General features: G+C 35.3%; 1 protein-coding gene across 1 annotated transcript in view; it reads left to right on the forward strand.

Annotated features, from left to right (window-relative positions):
- The window catches only part of CNTN5 (contactin 5), a 237,521-nt gene that overhangs the window by 3,736 nt on the left and 208,571 nt on the right, over positions 1-25,214 (forward strand). The window contains exons 3-4 of the mRNA XM_053934769.1: positions 7,563-7,686; positions 12,783-12,958. Coding sequence (XP_053790744.1) covers positions 7,563-7,686; positions 12,783-12,958 — 300 coding nt within the window. The remainder of the gene's footprint in view (positions 1-7,562; positions 7,687-12,782; positions 12,959-25,214) is intronic.

Consider the following 25,214-nt stretch of genomic DNA (forward strand, 5'->3'; position numbering starts at 1 on the left):
CTGAAGGAGAAAGCGAAAAAAAAAAATAATACAGACTATTTAAATAATATAGTACAAGCCAGAACTAGAAATCCTGGACATCTCCAGAAAGCATGGTGAGATCATACTTCAGGGACGATCATTGTACCATAGATAGGACCTATGATTTAGGTCAGCAATCATACTCTTCTCAAAACACTGGGGCCACATTGCAGCTCAGCAGTTGAGATTTATCAGTTTTTCAGGAGCAAGTGAAAAACCACTGACTGTAGACAAAATTGTAAAAGGGCCATACCCCATAAGGCCTAATGAATAGAGTATTTGACCAAGAAGAGAGGAACACCATTCTTCTAAAGACTACATAAAATAGCCCTAGGAGACTTATTTCACTTACAGATCTTGGTATATCCAGCTGTGCAGACACTTGTAGAAATAGATAAATCTGAGTCACCTGATAATGTTTTAAAAGACCTTGATTAACTGAAGTGCCTGCATAGCACAAGCATAGGTATGAGACAGTATTTAGAAAAGATCAGCACGTGACCAAGTAGGATAATCTGCATCATCTAAGAGGACTTGAACACATCTGTCATGGCAGCTGAATGTAACTTATTTTCTAAACCTCACTCAATTCTGTTAATAACTTGATGCCTGAATAAATATCTTTGATATTTAGAAACTTAGAATAAGGGATTATTTAAGTTATCTGTCATTACACTTACTTGTATTTCTAAATTTCTTGATTTTGATTTTGCCTAAAGGCATTTTTTTGGTTTGGGTTTTTTTTTTTTTTTTTTTTTCATTTTTACAGGCCTTGAAGTAAGGATATTCTAGTTATCATCCTATAACTGCTATGTGATGATAGAGTGATAGAGTTAAGTGGTCATGTTTACCAGCTAAGGCTTCTTAAATGAAGAAATGTTACAGCATCCTGTGGTAATGGCACCACTGCTACAAGTGAGAGGACATTTTTAGGAGGAGAGAAAACATGTTTTATATTATTATAATGTAGAATCTGTATAATTTAAACATCTAATATATGGCATAAATTCAGAAATGAAGCTTGTCATAAAAAACAACTAAAAATACTTTTAATAGCTGCCGAATTATACCAGTTCTCAAGTGACTTCTCAAATAATTTCCCAGCAGATATGTTCAAACACCTGACATGGCTTGTAATAAAGGTCCTTTTATACTGACTTGATGCTATTTCACTTGCACTTTCAATTCAACATGTGCTTCCTGATATCTTAAATTAAAAGAACTATGCTCTAGGTCACTGCTGACTTTAAACTATCTGGAATTATTTAGCGTAAACATGCAGCCAAGGCATTGAAGTCCTTCTCTTCAAACTATATATCAGTGTGTAAAGTCATGACTAAAAAATGTGAATAGAAAGTATGAATTATTCATTAAATACTTTTGAAGAATTATAAAACTGCAAACTCTTATATTTTCTTACCATTCCAAAAACTTTTGGAATTTCTGCAGTGAAGATAATTGAACTTAACCTTGAATAAGGGCTCTCTTTGTCCTTTCATCTTTGATTTGACACATTTTGCAAGGAAATGAAGAACAGAGTCTGCCACAACTGAAAGTGTTTGAATCAATGAACCCCAAGATATGCAAGATCCAAATCTAATTTTTATAAAATGAGAATTCCTGGTTTTCCACCATCTGCTAGATTCAGCACTTACCAGTCTGCATTATAGATACAAACTACTAATTTTTTTTTTCTGTTGCTAAAAATATTTGACAACATTGATTCATATGGCATGCAGTTTAGATATTATAAACTAAATTTAGAACAGATTTATTTGTTTCAGAACAGAGAAAGCATTTTCTAGAAACAGTAAAATTTTGTATCATCTTGCTTAATAAGCAAATAAACATGTTTCAGAAAAGGTAAATTTGAAAATATGAGAAAATAATTTAATCTTCTTTGCAGTATAAACTTAATAATGTGTGTAAAATGTTCAACCATACAGCACACTGGAATCAATATATATACATTGAGGCCCATGTTTCAGCCTCAGTTTACCTCAAAAGGATTCTCAAAGTTTCTCAGTTTTTAAGTTGACTGAAACACAGTTTAAAAATTAGAATGTTTGTTTAGAAATGCATATGTTGCAAATATATGTGCATATATGTGTGTGTATATATATGTGTCTGCTTCTATATTTGCAAAATAATTATTGCAAATTTCAGCCACCTTTGTTAATTTTAAAATATGTTACATAGAGAGTTAATCACTGGAACATACTTTGCCTAGATGAATTTGTGGGCTTCTTTTTTATTATACTGAGATTTTGAAATAGGTGATATTTTGATATATGACAGTGATATTAAAATGAATAGTAATTTCTTATTTCTTAAGTGTAAAGGTGAAAGATTATATCATAGGACCTACTTGTAAAATAAATATTACCACTGAATCTAATACATTTTTTTTCAATGTTTAAACAAGAAACCAAAATAGCTTCTAGCTTTTATCTGGGGAAAGCAATAAGTTTCCATTTAAATCCATGTGAATATAATTCTAAAATATTTCTGAATATACTGAACAGATTAAACTGTCTGATTCTGTGATAACAAAGGTAATCAGATGGTCCTTTAGAGTCATCACCTGAAGTTCATACAACAAGCATAAGCTGTAAACCAAGAAAGGAAAGAGACAAATACAAAAACAAGGTTGACAGTGAGTAGTACCCACCTATACCAAAAAGAATCTTTCAATTTTTAGGACCAATTTGAAATGAAACTACTTAGGTTAATTTTAATTACTTCTTCTTATATACAAATTTCAGCAACATGTATAGCCTTATCAACAATTTCCTCAATCATATTAATGTTTCTTGAACACATCAATACCTAGGTCATTGGAATGCCATTTGGTCTGCATCGTGTCAAGTAGGTACTTTTCTGGATAGGCCCTGTATGCAGAGTAAAATCACCTGTATTTTAGGATGGAAGGTCTGTTAGTGATCCCTCATTTTAGGCTGCTTTAGAAGTTCTATCATTTTACATTCCTTGTGTAGCTTTTCTTTAGAAAATTCTTCCATCTCTACATTCATTCACAAAATCTTTGAAACATGGGGGTGGAAAATAGGGCAATAGAAAAACATTCTTCCTGGTCCTGTAAAAAGTGTTTCTAAAGGGGTAAGAGTAGAAGAAGGGGAGATGACCTGAAGGAATACTTCCTTCCTCATAAACAAAGGCTGCCTGACCATATTCCCTCACATAACATGTCTGCTGTTTCTTCCCACCAGTAGCTGAAACTGAGAAGATGGCTAGATGATTGATTAGGCCAGTCATGTATCTTGGAGGGTACTTATTTAAGCAAACATTGCTAATAACTAAATTTCTTTTCCTCTTTGGAAAGTACAGCACTTAGAATTATCCAGCTAAAAGCAATAATGGCAGTGCACTGTGGGCTACCCCGGACCGAGTCCCGCAGGGTGACCCTCAGTTAGCTGGTCAACAGGTGCCTGGCTAGCATAATTAAAATCCCCACCAGGAAGAAGGAAGGACTCTTGAGCTGCTGGAATCTGAGCGGATTTATTGAGGATTGATGAAAGGAGTAGGGAGGCAGAAATAGGAGCAGGGAGACAGAGGGGAGGCAGACTCCGAGAGCCCTGGGGAAGGAGGAATCAGAGTATATAACTGGGGAGGGAAGGAGTGACTAGGGTACAAATGATCCAATGGGAAGAGGGTGTAAGGAAGGGACAGGGATGGGGTAACATAAACTGGGCCAATGAGGGAAAAGGGAAGGAGTGGTTTACAGAGGGAATCATTAGGAGCAACGAGAATGGGGAACTTTCTGGAACCTGGGGAGATGACAGCCACAAACTGACAGGTGATGGGCATGTGCTCATTTGGACTGGGGGCAGAGGACTCTGGGGAAATGCCTTATGCTAAATGACTGTAGTTTCCCATGGCATTCCCACACTGTCCTCCCCATGGGTACATCCCACAGTGCAGCTCCAATGCAGGAGTTTGAAGAGAGTCATATTTCTTTCCTGCCCACCTCTGTGTTCCCAAGGTTCCAGGAATTAATTCATTTTCTCAGTGTATTAATTGACCTGGATTTTTATCAACAATGATGGCAAGAAAGCAACTGTTAAGGAATTACACTATTTCAGTTGCTACAGGATTTAAAGTATAGGAAGATTTATTCTCATCTGCAGTTTGTTGTTACGATATCTGCATTGCCCAGCAAGAAGAACTGAAGAACATCTGGTTTTTTTTCTTCATCAGTAACTGAGGGAGAGAATGAAAGTATGAAAGAATGTCTGTAGATAAGAGAGAGAGAAACCGCACTTTGGCTATTGTCTGAGTTGCAGGATACTGATTTCAGTTTACATTCTCGTGAGGATTTAACTACTTGTTGCTACTAGGGAGTCACATGTTCCAGAAATTTTATGTGCAGAAGTGCTGTGAGAAAAACACTGGCACTCAAAGAAAATCAAAGCACTGCTCTGAAGAATATTCAAGAATTTAAAAGAGGGTTTTCTTATATTTTGAATGTTTTCCATATCCTTGCCTTTCTTAAAAGTTGTAAGGGGACCACAAACTAGCAGTTGCACTGCTGGTTGCAGTGCTACCTGTATTACCAAGACTCTGTGGTAAATCACTGTTCTTAAATAAGATAACACTTAAAGCAACTAGTTTTCTGTATCTTGTTTAGTAAATGCCTCTATGAGGAATGGAAATATTTCCCTTGAGAAATTATAATAGTAAATTGAAATATATGCATGCTAGTATGTATGTTGAATGTTCATTTAATTTTATGTTAGTTCTTGATAAGTTAGAAAGAAAAAAATAAGGTGTAGAGCTCAAATCCTGCCATGCACACTCATGAAGGACTGTGATCTATAGGTGAGATAGCTGTGATCTATAGGTGCAAAAAAAGCATGGATGCAAAAAAACCTTATGCCTTTGGATCCCTGAAGGCATCAGAAAACGTACATGAGCTTATATATCCATACGTACAAAGATGTAAAAATAAACACAATAAGAAAATGAGGGCAATAAGGATAAGGCCAGGGATATTTCCCCCAAAAAGACTACCCAAAGCAGAAGAGCCAGCCAATGGTTCATGAATCAGAAAGTTTTATTTCAAGGTCACACAGAGAGGTTGGCTTGCTCCCTTCTCTGTGGCTTGAGGGGAGTCTCCAGCTGTCTGTGGGACCATGGTGTGCTGCGGACTGGGGCTGGAGGTGTTTCCTTGTCCTAAGGTCAATGGCTGAGTCAAAAGCTGCAGAAAAATCTCTATCTGAGTGGCTTAGGGAGAGGACAAGAGTGTGCCATGGTCTGGTCCTGCGCTTAGCCTTGCATATTTTTCTTTTCTTTCCAGCAGTCCTAGACTGTGATACTGTATTTTATCTCCAGAGTCCCTCCTAGGGAGAAGATAAAATCATTAATCTTCATTAATATGCACCCTATCCATATGCCTCCTAATCTGCATGAAATAACACTTAAATCTAAAGCCATGATTTAGATTTGTTATCCTTAATTAATTTTTGGTTATGCTAAACTCTAGCTCAATGTCAGTTCTGTTTATTTACACCTACATTCATGAGTATTTTCTTTTGTGCAATGCAAGAAGTAGGTGACCAAATTATAAGAAATCCACACACTATGTTTGTACCAACATTTTCCTTTCTTAAAATAAGTTTTGCTGGCTGAATCAATTTCCCCCATGGCATTTGAAGTTGTACTTCTCAAAATTTATTACTGGAGTTATTTTATCTTCAATAATATCAGTACATATCAGAAGTCACTTTTTGTGATTGATTTGTTTGTGGGTTGTTTTTTGGTTTTTTTTAATAATGCAGATATTTGTTCCAGAACACACATTTCTGCCAATAAACCCAAGCAAAGCAATGTACCTACACAGTAATATAAATATGCAAAACAGCAATCCATACTCCTTTACATAGTCCTACAAGTAGGGCTAATAAGCTGAAAAATTATGGGAAAGAGACACTACTAATTGCTTCTGCTCTTATTTGCTGACTTTACAAATCAACAGGCTAATTATTTGAATCTATTCCAGCAGAAGCACACACACCTGAAAATACAGGTATTTTCAAAATCTGCATTTGAATAGTAGTTTAAAAAGACAATTTGAAGTATATAATAAGTGTGTAGTCACTAAAAAGAAAGCTTGAAAAGCATAATGGGGTCTTATGTCATTTTTTTTTCTGTATGATAAAAGAGTTGAGAAATCCCAAATGTAAGAATTTACAGACATGGAAATTTGCATCTCAAAACTAACGTGCTATGACCTATGTCTCCCACAATTCTCATCCTTTTTCAGACTCCAAGTCTTTCTTTTCTGTACCAAGACTTGTAGCCCCACGTACTTTTTCCTGTCTACTCAGATTTTCTGAGGCTGTTAGCCTCAGAGGTTATTATTGGTATGATAAAGTATAAAATTGGTATGATAAAGGTTGCAGTTCCCAAAATTGTGAAACCGTAACGTGGTTGAAGCTGTGTGGAGTTGGTAAACAATGTAGTAAATAATTTTCAAGTGAGTGACCAAACCCCAAGTCTTCTTCTTTTTTCACTTCAAACTGCTGTTGGTAGAACAAATACAGCAGGATGTTATAAACTGCTTAATGTGTTGTGCTGTCCTCAGTAAGAACTGGAGGACGTCTATCCCATGAACATATGAAACCCTAAAACCAACAGAGAAAACTCTGCTCCCATATGTTTCATTGCAAGTAGCAGGACAATGCCACTATCTCTCTGCACACATATCATTAGGCTAGTGCTTTAAAGATGAAGAGCACTGTGCAATTAAATCATCCAAGATTCTGGAGTAAGCCTAAAATTATTAAAATTCCACAGGCTTCTGGTACACAGTGAGAATTTTATTCATTCAGACCAACATAACAGGAATACTCTGCTCATGACCTTTTACTTTTCTGGAGACTTACACTTCTCACTTCATAATATGAATGAACTGGAATCACAGAAGTGTTCTATGGGTCTATACAGCTTTTTTAGTTCAGAAATGTAAATTCTTATCAAGATAAAGGTACATGCCAAAATTAGACAAGACAATGGAGGAAAATGAAATGTCAGATTTAGCTATATATTATTTAATAGCAAACACCATTTGCTGCCATTAATTTTCCAAGTGATCTTTTTTAGCAACTCCTTGACATAAATGGCAAAATTATGTATTTCTTTTCTGTGATATAAGCTGCTGCAAGCAGTAGGAAATTTTTTGTTTACCTTGCTCTCTATAAGTAGTTAATTCCTATTAAGTCTCTTGAGCTTCTCAATAGACTTCAGGCCAAAATATGTCTGATGAGAAAGCCATTCTTAGGCATAATAAACACTTAAATCATACTATGTGTTTTATTCGTCACTTAGTAATATTTTTTAAAATTCTTCTTTGTCTTTTTTTTTTTCCTTTTAATAATTGCTTTTTAATGCAACATCTAAGTAATGCAACATGAACCTTTGGAAAACAAATATAATTATGCATACTTCAATCTCACATTAGAAAATCTATAACACATTTGCAGTTTTTCAGCTTTCCTAAACTGTAACATTACTTTTTTCGACAGAAAGTGTTGATTATGGGCCGGTGTTTGTACAAGAGCCAGATGATATGATTTTTCCAACTGATTCTGAGGAAAAGAAACTGTCCCTGAATTGTCAAGCACGTGGAAATCCTGCTCCCACCTACAGGTACTTGTTTTAGAATTTTATTTTTTTTTAGGTTTCAGAATATTAGCCACTGCATTCCTACTCTGAGAATCAATGTGTTTTGGTGAGAAACAACAGAAACAACTCTCTGACACTAGTGGTTTTCCTGATTGAATGTTTTTTTTGTGATTCTGAATAAGCAAGAAGCAGAAATGGCAGTGATTAAGGCAAAGTAATATTTTAAGTTTCAAATTCTGTACTCTCTGCATCATTTCTATCCATGTGGAGAGACTCTTTTTGTCCAGTTTATTGAATTGTGTCTGTGACAACTGATAAAAAAAAATTTAATTCTTTGGGTTTTTTTTTATTTCTAAACATCTATAAAGCTACAAAATACTATCCCAACATATAGGGAAGGCAGCAAAGTACATTAAATGACGTGACTTGGCACTACAAGATACCATGGCTGAGTCAAATCTGGTGTTTTTTCACTCACAAGCCTACCATTTTATTCCTCAGCAACCATCAGCTGTTGCTTATTTTTCCACAGACTTGTAGGCCACAGTTATCCATTATTCAGGCCTGTGGTGATAAACCTGTGAGCCTCAGAGTGCAGTTTATTGATGGTGCACACTTACAGGTGGTAGCAGTATGTTGCAGTCACCTTACCCATTTGCTATATCTGTCTCTGCTCATATTTTATGTAAATTACTAGTGATGTAAGAGGGCTGGGGGAACATATGGTTGGTTATTTTTTTCCATATACCCTTCATCTTTTCTCGTAAAGTCGTTCTTCAATTACAAAGGGAACATAAGGACTCTTATTGTGTTTTGTCATAGGTGGCAATCATCAATTCCATATTTTGTCTTTTGCCTTTCACCCTTATTTGACTTGTGGACTCTTCAGAATTCTGGCTGAATTTTCCTTAGAGTTATTTGAATCACAGCTCTTGCATTTCTATAACTTGAAGAAATCCAGAAGTAGTACCATCCTTAGACATCCCTACCACAACAGCACTCAATCTGCCTCTGCAACATATGGACTCATTAAATGGATCTGATCACAGCCCCCTTCCCCTGCCCCCCTCCCCCCAACAGCACAGGCATGATGAAAACACATAACATGGGATTAGGAATGAATATCCACTAATTCTCCAAACTAGAATAGCATTAATTCCTCACTGTGTGGTATGAAAGCAATGTTACATTCTTCATTATTGACATTCCTTGTGTAAATTCTGTTACCTACTGGTGACTTTTTGATAATAAAAAAAAAAAAAAGGAAAAAAAAGTATATTAGTTCCACACATTGTAAAAGTGCTGTCAGTCCATTAAACATAGTCTGCGACTATGGTGAAAATGCACAAATTCACCCCCAAAGAAAGACAGTCCTATATTCAAGTCTTCCAGACAACCTCATTATTCTTGTAGAAATTTTGTCTGTGGAGAACCTATGCCATCTCCTTTCTTTCTTAATTCAAACGTTTTTCTGCATTTTCTCAATGGAATGCAATCAATAAATGCAGACTTTCCACATATTTTAAAGGGTGACTACAAAGAGGATAGGGACTCTTTCTTCACAAGGAACCACACAGAGAAAGCAAGAAGGTTTCATACTCCTCAGTGAAGGCTTTCAAGATGCAAATAAACAAAACGCTTGATTATCTCATCTAGGCTCCATTTTCCATATAAAGCTGGAGAAAATTATCTTTTAACATCTCTTCCAATTGTTTTATGTTTTTTTGATATCCATTTCTTCAGCTCTCCAGAGATTAATTGGTGTCAGCAGCCTCATAAGCAAACTTTCCTGAGTGTTGCTCATGGAAGGAGAGATTTAACCTAAAAGGCTTAACTCAAACAGCACAGTTTAACTTCTCATTCTATTGCTGCCACTTGTCTGCACAGCATTTGCAATGCACACTACCATTCAAGGGAGGGAAAAGAAGTAAAAATTACTCTCTGAAGAAGATACTATTCTCCAGGAAAAATGTAAAGGGAATTTAGCCTCAAAAGATCTACAGATATACAAAGTTTTGAGTATGCCACTACCCAACCACATTACCAAAGACCCTGGCCAGATGCACTGGATCTTTGTTTACATGTGCTCTGAGGCTTGTGCTGCTAAGAATTATTTTTGGCCAAAAACAAAGCACAGTATGTATTTATTTAAAATTATATTAAAAGAACATTTAAAGCACTCAAAAATTTCAATGTTATCTCTGCCTTTTTTAAAATTAATTTCTTTAGTCTGTGTAATTTGAGACAGAGTGTTCATAGCCTGTTTACAAATTCTGTTTTTGTTCTTGGACATGACTTTGTTTTAATGGAACGGAGAATGTTCACATCATTTCAGATGTTCTTCCTTTAAAAAAAATTTGTTTCGCTTTTTACAAACTCTACCCTGAAATAACAGGTTTTAATTTCCTGACTTTCAGTCATTAAGGTATTTTGATGCATACTTTTTGGGAATAACTCCCTGAGATAAATGGATTCTCTTTGCTTAACATTTCTGCAAATCATACCTTGGCATCACAAGTCAGGGTCAGTACAATGAAGACGATGACTGCGATGCCTTTGATGATGAATACAGACATTCACAAACTTCCTGTGGGATGTCACAAGTCAGCATTGCTACTGAGCTACAAGCAGGTGTTGAATTCACTGAGATGCCACATGGCTTTCACTGATTGTGAAACATTGCATGGACTCTTTTACTTAGGACGCACATAAACTGGGTATTTATTGTTCTGTCAGTATAATTTCCTGTTAGAAAAGGCAATTGAAAAGGTTTTCTAAAAATTATTTCTTGTCTGCTTAAACCAGATTATAATATTTTGACATGTTATCTGTCACTTTTCTTCAAGAAAAAATGCATCTGAGTTTTCCTAACAATCTGTGAACTTAGAAGTGTTATATTTTGGGTTCTGTCCTTCCAGATTAGACAGATTACCTAGAAAAAAAGTCACCTAATTCAGTGTCTATTTTCCTATTATGTGCATAGATAATATGAGGGAAATACAATCCCTCAGGATGGACCCCGAGATATAAAGGCAGGTAGCTATTAAGATTTAAAGTTTTGAGGTAGAATTCAAAGAACATATTTTTCCATTGAACTTAGCTGAAAATGAAACTAAAGGAATAAAGCTAGTTTAACTGAATTTTGTGAGAGTTCCCATTTGAAAATGCCAAAACATACATTTTTTTGTTTTTTCCCTATCTAAATTTCCATTCAAGATCAATTACTTTTGCTTTTTTTCCCCACATATATAGACAAGGATATATGTATTAAAAATTGACTTTCAATATGATTTAATTCAAAATATATACTAATCAATAATAATTGGTCAAATGAAAAATTCCTTTCCTTTTTTACCTCTTCTATGTATGAATTTGTTTTAAAATGTAGTTAATTCTACCAAACTTCCCCTGCTATCCTTTAAAATATAAATAAATTTTCAATGTTGTTTCATTTCTAACATTCAGTGAAACAGAGGTGCTCTGCAATCAAAAGTCCAATTGTGAAAAGAAAGGACATATAAGAGATTCATAGTTCATCCATATTCTGACTATTCTGACCTTTGGATTAAGAAATATTCACCACTACTGCAGCTGAATTCTGCTCTCTATATCCCTTTCATCATGAATGTTAACTAGATTGAGTGAATTAATAATTATTTTGCTTTGTTAAAGTTGTCTCTAGAGTCTAAATGTTGCCAAGTTCTTCCAGTCTTTGCTGATCTCTGGCAAAGCTTGCAAGTTCCTGGAAATTTCCCAAGCCAACTTTGAAGCTGCATAATGACAGCAAAAGAGTAATGAAAGAAATATCTGGGTATTATAATAATTGTACCCTATCTGTTTACACTGCTTATCTCTTCTTTGCATTCTTCTTACAATTTCATGAAATTACACTTTGACCAAAAAAAAAAAAAAAAAAAAATCTAAAAGTCTTCATATTTAGATTTTATTCTTTTATTCAGTAATTGCACACACATATAACAGGTTATTCCAGACTGCTGAAGTCTATTAATCTACCACAAAAAACATTTTCTCTTGCAGCCAGTGGACTATTACAGAGTTTGTTGCTTCAGTCTTTTGAGATGAATGGGAGGCTGAGGCTCTTTGGCAGACAACATCTGGGAAAGGCTGGAAACACAACCCATAAAATCACTTGCACAACTGAAAAATTATGAGACTCTTAGGTTACTTCTGAAACCTCATAAAAATAAGTGTTTATTCAGGAATCATTGAAAACTTGCCTTAGTTGGGATACTTTCAATGTTTCTTACAGCCTGGCTTTTTCCTTCTTATCTTCACGCCCATCCTTCATTTTACTGCTTGGGCTTCTTATTTCACTCCCATACACCTCCCTAACTTCACATTCTCTATTCACACTGTTTATTTGTTGTTAGTTTCCATGTACCTAGTAGCTGTCAGGAATTGTCCTTCGCCCACCCAGCAGTTAATTCCAGTCTTTTGTTCCAGTCTTTGAATTTTGTGTATACTGATTCAGCTGATATTATTTTGCCTTTGTCTGTTGCCAAAATCCTATATTGCATAACAGCCTGTGTGCATCAATCTGTCTCCCTGCTCATCATGGGTCTTGTTCTTCTTCTGTATTTAAATGTGTCCCTGTTTCTTGGGCTGAGAAGATCAAATGCTGAAAGAATGGAAAAAATTTTTCATTGCTTTTATGCAGTGCAGACTCAGCTCTGATACCTGTAAACTCAGCTGGGCCTAAGGCTTTAATGATAGAATCTGAATTAAAACTTTGATTATCATAAGCACAGTAAAATTTCCATTTTTGACATAAAGGATGCATCTGCTATGCAGTTTTCAAGCCTTAAGCCTTTGTGTACATTAGTTTTTTGGGAAAAAAAAACCAGAAAAAGAGATCATTATTTTCATTCAGCATAGGTAAAACAAAGAATATCCTTTTTCTTCAGAGGCTGAAGATCAGGTTTTGCTTGTGCTTTTTGCTTTCAAGTTTTGCCAGAGTAATGGGTTCCTGCACAGGATATCTCTGAATAGTTGTTATTACAACTGGAGCTGTCATATTTTGTGTCCTAAGCTTGATACCTTCACTTGGCTATTAAATGCTCAAGCAGTTTTTCAGTGGGCTTTGTTTTTTTTCCCCTAAGATGGCTTCGAAATGGAACTGAAATCGACATTGAAAGTGATTATCGCTTCAGTTTAATAGAAGGGAGCTTGATCATCAGCAACCCCAGTGAAATGAAAGATTCTGGACAGTACCAATGTTTAACGACCAACATGTTTGGCAGTATTTTAAGCAGAGAGGCTGTTCTTCAGTTTGCATGTGAGTAACATTTTTTAAAATATTGACAAATCAGACTTTTACATTGCTTGATAAGGCACTAAATTGTAATTTGAACCTGTTATACAAGTGACACTGACATTGTTGAGCAAAACTAGAAGTAAAATACTTAGTAGAAGAGAGTGTTTTTCTGTAGACTTGTTATTTTAAAATAGAATCATCAGGGAAAATAACTCTAGTACATGATCCCAAATGGTGTACTTTAATGGCATACTTGAATACTCTGCAGTGATGTATTTCACTCATTGCTAGTTTCCTGAAACATCAATCATTTTGCCACACTCTCTGAGCAGGACAGAAAGAACTGCAAACTTAAGAATAGAATGAGATAAAGTGCCTATATCTTGTAAAATGTTACCACACCTATATATCTGTTGGATCATATGGACCGCTAACTATTTTTTTAATGTATATATGTATATAAATATATATTGTTTATGTCCTTGTTTTTGCATAAATATCCTTTCATACATGTACATATAATTTCATGCAATATAAAACGGAAGGGGTTTTTATAGTTGTTAATAGAAACAAAAATGACTTAGCTTTTGAAATCATTCACTAAAATATACTTTTCAGAAGCTATCAATAGTTCATGATCCCAAGTAAACTCTATGGTCTATCAAAGCATGCTCTATTTCAAACATACTAGCAGGAAAAACAGGGCCAGGATTTCTCTTCAACCCTAACTTCCCCTCAGCACTTTAAAGGAAGAAATACAACATCATTTTATTAGTTTATGTAGATAAATCCTACCATGAGTGGTTTTTAAGAGGAGGAGTCCAAAAAGAACTCCATCCTAGTTTCTCAGACCCTGCTGAAAATAAGACAATACCATGAAATATGAGGCAGATCTTCATATAGCCACAGGTGGAAAAATGGGTTTAAGGAGAAGTTGCCATCTGCATGTCTACTAACACATCTGGTGTTGTCAAGAACTCAGCAGTGAGGTCTGATCTTCCCTTAATCCTCCCCTCCCTGGTCAAGTCAGACCTCTTTAATTTATTGCTTAATTCTTATCTGCTGCATATTCCATCAAGGTGTTTGTTAGGAGATCATAGTACTATCCACCTACTTCTGGGCTGGGAAGAATAATGACATTTGTAAAAGTTTGCTCATGCCAAGGCAGCATGTTTAAAACTCTAAGCACCACAAGAGTATAATGGTATTACTGGACTTCCATCTTAAATGTAGCTTCTGGGAAAATTCTGCTGCATTTTATCTTTTAGACAAGAAAACTATCCTACAACAAATATCTTGGTTAGAGAACCCAATCACTGGTAAAAATACATGGTTCCAGCTGTCTGAGCCTCAGATTTCTGTTCCCAGCTCAAGTAGGGTTAAGAGGTGGCTACTTAACCTACAATTGAAAAAAAATATATACAGGGAAAGAGAGAAGTGTAGTTACAATAGCTATATCCACAGTTCATTCAGACCCCCGTGTACTTATATTATTATCTCCGCCAGTAAAATAAATTTAGATAAAGTGACCAAAAAAAAAAAAAAAAAAAAAAAGAGTTTTGGTTTAGTGGGTTTATTTTCATTGGATTTTTAAGTTTATATTATCTTACACACCTACTTTTGCAGGTATCAAACTTATTACATTTTAATGTCTGAAATGTGATTTCTGTTTATTAAAGTATTTGGAAATTGTAATGAAAGTTTCTTAGCAAATTTTAATGGCAGAATGCTATTTGGAAGTGCTGCAGGACTTGCACCAGAGAAAAGGCTGTTATTAGAACATAAAAATATTTTTTAAATGATAGAGTAATAACTGATTGAAGCTCTTTTAGAAGTTCATGAGAAACTTGTACACAAGAGCAATTTCAAGTTCAATGTGTATTTGTAGCTTAATTCTATGTAGCATGATACTCTCTCTTGCGATCCTGGTTTAATGCTTCTTCAATTCCCTGATCTTAAATAGTTGCTGTTCATGTTGAAATAATATTTGCATTACGCAGTATCTCAGATTTTACTACTGTTTAAATTAATTCAAGTTTAATGATGTCACCACACTGTAAACTCATACTAACATACCAGAAGCTTGTATCACTGAAAAATTGTTGTAAGTCAGATCCAATGGCCACCTCTTCCAGTGTCTCATCACCTTTATAAGGAATTGCAGCTTTGTGTTGTTTTCCCCGGTCCTGGGCAGCTCTGGAGAGCCCAGCAAAGGCGCTGCTTCTCGGCGGGACTGGGACGCCACTTGTCCCGGGTGCTGCTGTGTTCTGCGCACCGGGGTGGGGCTGGCTGTGCTCTGTTGCCGGCGCGAGGGGCGAGACAAAGAGGGAAGGAAAGTCCAGTCTGTCTGCATGACTGGCTGGAGAGCTTTTATTGTTGCGTAGAGCTGTGATGGAGAAGCGGGACTTGCTCCCTAGCGCCGCGTGGACAAAATGGTGCTGGGACCAGGGGCACACGGGATTTTACAGGGGGCACACTGAGGAAGGCAGAAGTCCTCCTGCCCAATGGGGACAGGCACCATGGCAGTGACATGGACCACGGTGACCAATGGGGATGCAACAGGGGCAGACACAGGGCTCTGGGATGAATGGGGACGTGGGGATGGGGTAACTGACAAGGAAGTTTCAGGAAAGAACAGGGGGTGGTTACTGGAGTGACATGGGGAAGCTCCAATGGCAGGCAGCCTGGAATGAACCATCACAGGGGGAATAGGGGTGTACAAAGGGATACACAGAACCGGCTAATTTAACATTATAAAACCCCTAATCTGAACACAACCTGGGATGCAACAATAGGGAAGTATTTCTTGTTAACAGCTGGCCTGCATGTGTCTAGTTGATTTCAGTAAGACAGAAAGTAAAGCATTGGAATAGATTTTTTAAGGAAATGTCTTGACCTTAAAGTAATTAAAGTAATTGGTGCTCTACAGTTTTACTGGAATCTAATGGCTTGAAGGGTAATCTATGATCCCAAGGAAAAACAAAGCCATTTCTGACTATGAGATAAAGAGCTACACATAATGGCCTTCATTTTCCTTTTCGTTACTGAAAACCATGGATGTTGATTCCAAAAGCTTAGAAACTTATCACTTTCACAGGAGAAAAAACCCAAAAATTAAGTTCACTGTATTGTGTGAATGCATGGGTTGTGCCTCTGTGGAAAATAGTTACATATTTGCATCTTTAAAGTTGTTCTTCTAATTAAAAAGACAAATGGCATTCAGCTCAAATTGGAGCAGGGACCATTAACCACCTTTGACACCATCTTACAGAAAAAGTGTGTACTCTAAGGTGCCTATGCAAAAATACCATGAAAACAAAAAAAAAGGAGAGCATGGCTTTTAGTTCTGTCCCAATTCCATGGCCAAAAGCCCTGTTGCTATGGTTATTATCGTGTAATTCAGCATTGGTGATGCATTGCAAATATAAATGTTTATGTACTATATCATTTACATATGTGTGCACAGTTAAAATAGGAAATACTTTGAGATGCTTAGATCATGTCTTTGGATTTGAAAGAGAAAGAGATATAAAGTAAACATTACTCTGTATATGTTTAGAGATATAATACTTGAAATAGCCCACTTTATCACTGGTTATTTTTATGGAGCAAAATTGGAAGACCAGTTATGTGCAGTTAAAGGTCTGCTTGAAATTTTAAACTACCACAGCAAACACTTATGAAGATTTAAACTCAGTAAAAGTTATCTTTTTTTTTTTCCTTTGTATTTCCTATGATGTCTCATGCCCAAGGTCATGCTGGTTTATGCTATTTTTAGAAAGCAAGCACAAAAAAAAAAAAAGAAAAGAAAACTATCACATGCTGTAAATGAAATTAGAAGTATATTTTTTCAATAAAAACAAAACTTGATGCATAATTGAAAAAAAAATATATATTTCAGCTTGACTAAGTCTATCTGCCTTACTGCAAAACAACTCCATATTTTTGTATGTGGTTCCACAGCTGCTCTTTGGAACAGCATCCTAATAACTTTGTCTACAACAGCAAAGGTATTTTGTGCTTACCTTTGCCACATATACAATCTCTATATTCCATTAGGCCACAAAACAAAATTGCTTTCCTTTATCTGTGGATTATTCAACCTTTCACAAGTCTACCATCTCAGTGATATTTACAGCCTGGGCTAAAAACCTAAAGTTGTATGGGGAAATCAAGTTCTCACCTGTGATTTATGGAACTCCTCACTGCAATTTCATTAATCCAATTCTCACTGGCTTCTTTGCATAATTTCCTTTTTTCTTTTACTAAGTCTGTTTTATTCCCTTTAATCTACAGAGAAGGACATCAATTAGATTTAATTTAAATGTCCTTTTCCAATGGATAATCTACGATAACTGACCAATGATGTACAGAATAAGAAGCCACCTATGATGTAGACATATAAATCGATAGTTTCCTGAGGAGACAGCCTGCACACTGCCCATTCTATCACAGCACACTTTTGTCAGCCTTTTAATTGACTTCACCTACTAAGAAATTAGTTTAATCACCTATGTGTCTTTCCTGCCATCATGCTCCCTGGACACCTTATTGGGTATATATCATAATTTCCTAGCATTAATTTGTAAAGAGTTGATTCATTTAAACCTTCGAGACTTGAGAAAAGCCTTTGTTTCTCATGTTCATTTCAGAAGATGCAGAATTACAAAATGTCATTACAATAGCAACATTTACTTCAAAATCATATTAATCTAAACAGTTTTAGGTATTATAAATGAAAGGTGAAAACTGAAGTGAGAAAAGGAATCAAAATGTAGGTAATTATACTTTCAGTTTCAAAAGTGTCCCTGATCATCCTGTAATAAACTTTTAAGTTTGTGACTGCTTTGCTCTGAAAGCATCACAGCTGTGTGAAGAATGTTACTATGTCAGTTAAGAATAGCTACACCTACAACAGTGACTTGCACTACAATATTTTTGGATTGTTTTCTTCACTATCCCAATATGCTCTCTTCAGAAAATATATGCTTAAAAGGCACCTGAAAAACATGTATAAATGCCAGAAAAAGTAAATTTTGTGTAGTACTGTTTGCATTTTAATGATAAATAATTTATTAATTGAAGAGTATCATTCAGTGAATTTGAAATTAATGTGAATTTGTCAAACTATACCAACAGTTTCAGCTGTTCTTTCCAGCCACATTTTCCTACATAAATGTGCAAACCACTTACACATATCTATTTTAAAATTCTGCAACTCTATCCCTTTCTTTTCTTAAGAGGATCAGGAAACAAATTAACTGAAATATATTTTTTTGTATAAAAATGTTGAAAAAAATTATGTTTTCAGTCAAAGTAGAAGTCTGGAAAATGAAATTGTTTGTATTTTGGCTGTGGTGATGCTTACTTTGTTGTTTAGTGAAATATTTGGCTTATGTAACTAAGTTCAGTGGTGCAAAATGCTAAGAACTTTGGCTCTAGTCTAAAAAGGCATTTCATCTTAAAGTATCTGCATAATCCTTTTGAAGCTGATGGGGTGATGTACGTCCTTAAAATTCAGCACATGCTTAAACTCTTTGTTGTTGTTAAACATAAGGCTTCCTGAAGCAATATTTGAAGCAATCTGTATGAATTTGTTGCTGGTGTCATCATCACAGACACATAATGGGTTTAATTAAGCCTTCTGTCATTCATTCTTGATTCTTTCTTTTTAAAGTGATTAAATACCTTAGAATTATAAACTTTAGGAATAAAAAATAGCAGAACTTATTACAACTCATTTTAAGCAGCATTTCTCAAAGCTCTCTTGTTGGAAAAGATAGACCTTGGTTCTCTGTTGTGGCTATGGTGAATCTTCAATGAAAATTTGCCTCCAACCTCACTTTACATAGGTGAATCCAAGTCTGAAAGCAAGTATGGGGAAATCAGTAAAATAAGCAGGTCATCTAAAACTGTAAAGACAGCACACACTCCTTCTGAAAGAATGGCAAAATTAATGAGTTTTATGTTTTACAAATTTCCAAACAAATCATTGAGTACTGCCAAACAGTAAACCCTCTGGGAGTTCAGCTGTATTCAGGAGTGGTGTCCAGTGAAAGCCTTGGAAAAAATAAACAACTTGTTTGCTGGAACTCCCCTTCCACAATATGCCTTTGGAAATGGTCTCCTGACCCTATCAACAGCAGCCTGTCTGTAATAGCATAAGAGCAGCTCTGGTAGACTTCCTCTATGTTTCTGTCCCTTCAGTTCTGCTCTTGAAGCTGTCTGAAAATTGCAGTCAATTTCCATTTTTCCATTGCTACATCAGCATTTAAAGACCTTGCCTCTCCAGTAGAACACTTCAAAGAGCAAAGGAAACCCAATCCTTTCCTATCTACAAAAGCAGGTGCTTTCACTAAGACAAAAGGAGAGTGAAGAAATTCTTTCATCTTCTGTTTGTTGTCTCAAAACAGTATCCTGTCATTTCCAAAAGAGGTTCTTTGTGCTAGCACTGAGAGCAAATCATATGTCAAGGTCCACATCCATAATTCTAAACGGATTTACCTTCCAAGACACAGAGTACTTCTAAATTCTCCTTTGAGAACGGCCCCTAGTCAATTCTGCTAACATCCAAAATGTGACAAGAATTGTCTTGGAGAAGGCTGTCATCCCACCAAAGATTTCCAGGTACTCTTCCAACACAGTGACACTATCTGTGATGAAAATCCAGTGCAGGAGATTATTTCTTGATACCATTCACTATATTAGTATAGACAAAATCTTCATCTGAAAGGCAAAGTTATAAGACTTTCCTTGTTCTCCCAAAATAAGTGGGCTCCTCTTTGTCCTTAGAAACAACTCACTCATTCCCTAACTTCATCCACTTGAATTTTCTGTGGTGAAATCATACATCACCTCAGCCTGAGAGGGACATTTTGACAACACTGAGAAACAAAACTCAGGAAGATCTAATACAGCAAATCTTTTATTTTTAATTAAAATTAACATTTATTCTTTTGCATGATAGTACCAGAATGAAGGCAGTGTGAAAAGTTGAGGTCAGACCTCTGATTAGGGATTATACATCAATACAGTGCAGATTTGATGCCTATTAGGATAAGTTACTAGCTTCAGAAAGGGGTATCAGTTCTGGATGTACTACATTGAGCAACATTTATTATCTCATTCCATTTGAATTGCACATAGGGATAACTTCAATCTCATTGATCCTTATATCCATCGAACACCAAAAAAGTTATGATTATTTCCACGTATTTAAGTGGAAATGAGATTTATTAATCTTGTCAAGTTCATTTATTGCTCCATAAGTTTTGATGCCAAAAAAGTATTCTGAGGTGTAAGTTCTGCTTAGTCTTTTACTCTGAAAATGTACTTTACACAATGCATTTTATATTTCTTGTCCTTTGGAAGAATTAATAGATGTCAGTCATGTAGAGAGACACAGTTTGAAATGCAATTACAGCAATCATTTGAAGATGTATAGTACATCTACTGACTGCTCATTTTAGCATTGTGCCTTTCTCTGCAGGACTGGAAGGCTGGTGTTTAACCTGCCCATAACCTAAGTCACCTGTCTTTCACAATCTAATCTATCATGCTAATGAATCATTAGACTTGGCATTTAAATATAGATGGCAGTAATTAACAATAGCATTACTAAACAGGAGAAATTTTAAAAGGTTGAAGGAGAATTTTGTGCCAAGACCAGACAACACTTTGCAAATTTCCCTCACAAGTTCCAGCTCAGACTGACTTTTGGAAAATCCTGTGTCATCTCTCTACTTAGACCCTTCCAGGTGTGGCATATAGTGGTGACCACTATTGTAAATTCTTTCAAATGAAAAGTTTTACTTGAAATTTCTTGCATGGTATTTGTAGTGCTACCATGACATTCCTGCTTTCATTTTTCTCCCTCCTTTATCCTGACACAGATGTATTATGGCTTTCCTGAGAAACAAATCATGCTCCTGGTTTCATTGAAAAATAAATTGGTCTGACTGGTTATTCTTATAAGTGCAGGGGAACAGGTGCTTGTGATAGTACAAAGGAAAGAGCAGCACCAGGCTGGGAGGGAAGAAGAGAGAAGTGGACAGGGCATTTGAGCTGATTTAGGAACTATACTCTATAAAAGCAGTGGAGTCACTTTTGATGATACTTTGGAACTCAGAGAGGAAAGCTTCTAGGAAAGAGTTGAGCTCTGTCTGAGTTAATAACACTGAAGAAGTGTTACTAGTGTTATAAGTGTTATTATGAATAGAAGCCTACAATGAATAAAGGAGATTGATCACCAAAGAAAACATCTGGAAGGCTGTGAAACACTTGGATAAAATGAGAATTAGGAGAGATCAAGCTGAGTTTGCCTGACAAAGGAAATTAAAAAGAATATAGATGTTTTTTAGTTAGATTACTAATAATTAAAAAGAAAAGATAGCTGGATAGAATTAATCTACATATGACCCCAACTTCAATGGTCATCTTTGTTCAGTTTTCTATAAGGACAGAGCAGCTTACACATCTGTTTCCATATGAAGCATGAGATACCATTAACAGAAAATTGCATTTACTTTGGGAATGGGAGAAGACAAGAATGTAAAAGTAAATCCAGGCTTAAATTTGTTCCAATATACATGAGTTCCATTCATGACACTTAGTACTTCAGTGACTAAACTTCACAACAGTGTGACAAGGCCAATTTGTCTTTTGTCCTTCTTGATATTTTCACTAGTGTTCACAGCAGAACTCTTAATTAAATCACCTAAAGCTGCCAAGATGGGAAGTTTTGTCAGCATGGAAGTTCTATTCTTAACTGAATAAGTATATATTTTATTTATAGTGCTTTGCATTCAAAATCATGAACATAGTAATATAACTGTTGATTTGTTTGTCATTTCTTGTAATTATTTTGAGATAAATACTGACGAGTGACAATGATAACATCAAAAGCTTTTGCAGATAACCACCCTATGACGATAATGTTGAGTTCTGCAACTAGATAGTCTTAAATTCTGTGAGACTGGGTAGTTTTTTTATGTCTGCCATCAGCATCTAGCAGTTTACAATTTCTTCTACACTGGTTTTAAATGTCACATGTTAGAAGTTGTTTTTATAGGTATATGGTATATATACCATGGGACATAGTGTATATATATATATGCATATATATATATATATAAAGAAGCAAATTCTTTCTATAAAATGTGCTGTAATCAGTCTCCATATACAAACACACACACACGCACACACAGAGCTAAACAAAAAAAAAACCCCAAACAAACCTTTTAATTAGGTTTCAGCCCTATATCTCATCAAGCATGGAAATATGTAAAAATGTCCTCAGGATTCTCTAAATATGTAAATCCTGAGCCCACCCACGTACCTACCATACTAATTAAAACAAAATGTATTAAGTCAGAAATTTATATATTGTGTGTCTAACTACACATTAAATCTTACAGTAAATTTTATTAGAGTTGCAAGGTCAAACATCCAAGCTACAGGATGAGGGATTCATCATTGTCTATACAGTCTGAATTTTTCCTTGAATTCTGGAGTCCTGAAATATAGAATTGTCATACAACCTCTTTTCTGGGGGTTGGTTTTTTGGTTTGTTGGTTTTTTGGGTTTTTTTTTTGGGGGGGGTCTTTTATTCCTTTTTTTTTTCTTTTTTTTTATATTAGACACACTAGACTCTTTCAGGTCACAGAAGAATTACTGTGCCCTTACTGAACAGTGTTCTATTTTCTATTGTTCAGTGCACAGCCCCCTGCCTTCATTAATTCAGACTATTCAAAACCTACTCTGAGGACAAAATTAATTTCCTCAGAAGCCTTTTATGGTGCTCATCATTACAGCATCTAAGTGCTTCATGAACATTAATACGTTTATTTTTACAATGTTCCTGTGAACTGAGTAGATATTACTATCTCCTTTTTATAAATGGAAAACTAAGACATGAGAGATTAATGTAAAATATCCAGTAATTTGGGGAACTGTACATGAGCTCAAGAGGAGCTGCTTTTCCCAAGTGCTTAGCTGAGCCAGAACTGATCACTCTCCTATTCATCACTCTGACTAATCTTTTTCTCAGCCTTTGTATCTGTCATATCTCAACCCTGCATCTGGTTTCTGGTCTCTCTCCTATTATCGATAAGGCTACTGATCCCATTTCCACTCTCCTTATTTACTGAAAGCATCTGTTTGATCAAGAAGGATAGTAGCATCCTTCTAGCTCTATTTTAGTCTCCATGTACACATTTTGCTTAATTGCCTGTAGTTCCTCTGTCTCCCATTTCCCACTTCTAGGCTCCTAAGCTCTCTTTCTTTGTCCTTATTAAATACCTTCTATAACATGCTTTTTCTTTCCATAACCTGCTACATCCTCAACAGACTGGACATCCTCAACAATGGACACTTAGTTACATTTTAACTAGAACTGATAGTAACTAAAACAGAATCATCCAATGGAAAGATTTTGCCATCTTAATCACTGTAGTTGCTATCTGTGGTGTTTATAAAATGGATCGATTTCCTGACATAAATGGATTTTTTTAATTTTTTTTTTTTTTTATATCTTCAGGCTAAATCACTTAAACTTCCCTTCCATTAGCTCTCATAAATGGGACAAATATTTGAATGGCAACTTACAATACATTCAGTAAGAACTTCTACTGATAATTCAGTGTTTTCTCTTCTAAATTATTAAATTATTACTACAGATGACACTATAATGAAATAGGTGCCCCTTGGATAAATTTCTGCCTGGAGTGACACTCCTACTTAAATACTTTCCATTTATAAACACTTTTTTTTTTAAATGAGATTTCAACCATCTTCACTCATTAACATAGACTAACATAGATTAACTCTGTGTTTTGGTTAGTGACTGCAAGACTGTAATTTTAAGTCAGCGTTTATTCAGTCGTCTTCTGAATTCGATTTCTTTCCTGTCCTTGCCTAATATAGTCCTTATAGTCACAAATGAAAGACTATTCCTCCATTGAAATGAAAGTGTGAGAAATAGAGAAAATCTTAGCCTATAATTGCTACTAGCCATGATGTGCCACAAATGTGAAAAAGAACTCCTTTAAAATTTTTCTTAGCTTCAGAGCTGCTTATATAAGGTATGGTAACATGAAGTACTCTGATATTGGAAAGTGGAACAGCCATTAATTTTTAATTAAATCTTAAAACTGCCGTTACATCATTAAAATCAGATCTGCTAAAAAAAGTGAAATTATCATGGATAAAATATGTCAGTGAATGTAAAAGTTGAGCAGAAATATTGGTAAGAAATCATAGCTAGCAGAATGAAAGTATTTTCAATTCAAGACTGCCTTGTGGCAATCTCAACAGAAAAGCCAATCCTTTAAGTACTTTATCCTGCCAAACACAGTCGCCAACAGTTCACTCTAAGTCACTGGGTTAGCATTCAGGATAAAGATCTTTGCTGTATATTTTGGTCAAAGTTCTCTAAAATATAGATTTTTGTACTGTGTGAAAGAAGGATATTTAAATACTGGGATACTAGTTCCAAAGGAGATTTAAGCACTTCTTTTTTTCTTAGTCTAAAATTGACTCTTTTTTAATTTCTTTTAAGGTTAGATTCCAAAGCAATATATTTTGGAGTCAATGAAACTTGTTTTTTTAATAAAATCAATTTTTTTTATACATTGGTTAAGAATATCCTATTATCGTGAAATAAAGTAGTTTGAATACTTCGAATTTGACTTTGTACCATGTTATACTACAAATATAAGAAATTCATATCTATATGTCATGTGTATATAGACATGACAAAACTTGACCCAATGCTGTAAAAACTAAAACTCTAAATAACTATTTTTATGTATAAGAATGGTAAAAAAATAAGGAGACAAAAATGCCATTATAAAGATCTTAATTTTTTGTCTGAAAAGTGTGACACTAAATTCTGTTCTAGTTATTCAATTGTTGGACTGAAGTTATAAGAAGGTAATCTTAAAAGGAAAGAAAGGCTGCATATGAAGTCGTGAAACTGACACTGTTCATCTAAACTCCCTCTCTCTCTTCCACCCAGCTCTTCCATACAGCTTGTCCTTAAATAGGTCCACAGCCTATAAACCATTCCTGTTCACTTTACCTACCTGATGAGAAAGGTGTGCACATGCTGCCTTATCACATGGACCTACAGTGAAACTTGCAGTCCAGAAGCTGACCTTTATTTCCTGTTATTTTGTATACACTCCTAAATCTATGACCATAATACAAAGCCAAAACTTTCCCTGGGGTAAAGATTTACATAAAAGAGTATAGAGTAAAAAGTACTAGAAAGTGAAGA

The sequence above is a fragment of the Vidua chalybeata genome, chromosome 2 (assembly GCF_026979565.1).
Source record: "Vidua chalybeata isolate OUT-0048 chromosome 2, bVidCha1 merged haplotype, whole genome shotgun sequence".
In the NCBI taxonomy this organism is placed as follows: Eukaryota; Metazoa; Chordata; class Aves; order Passeriformes; family Viduidae; genus Vidua; species Vidua chalybeata.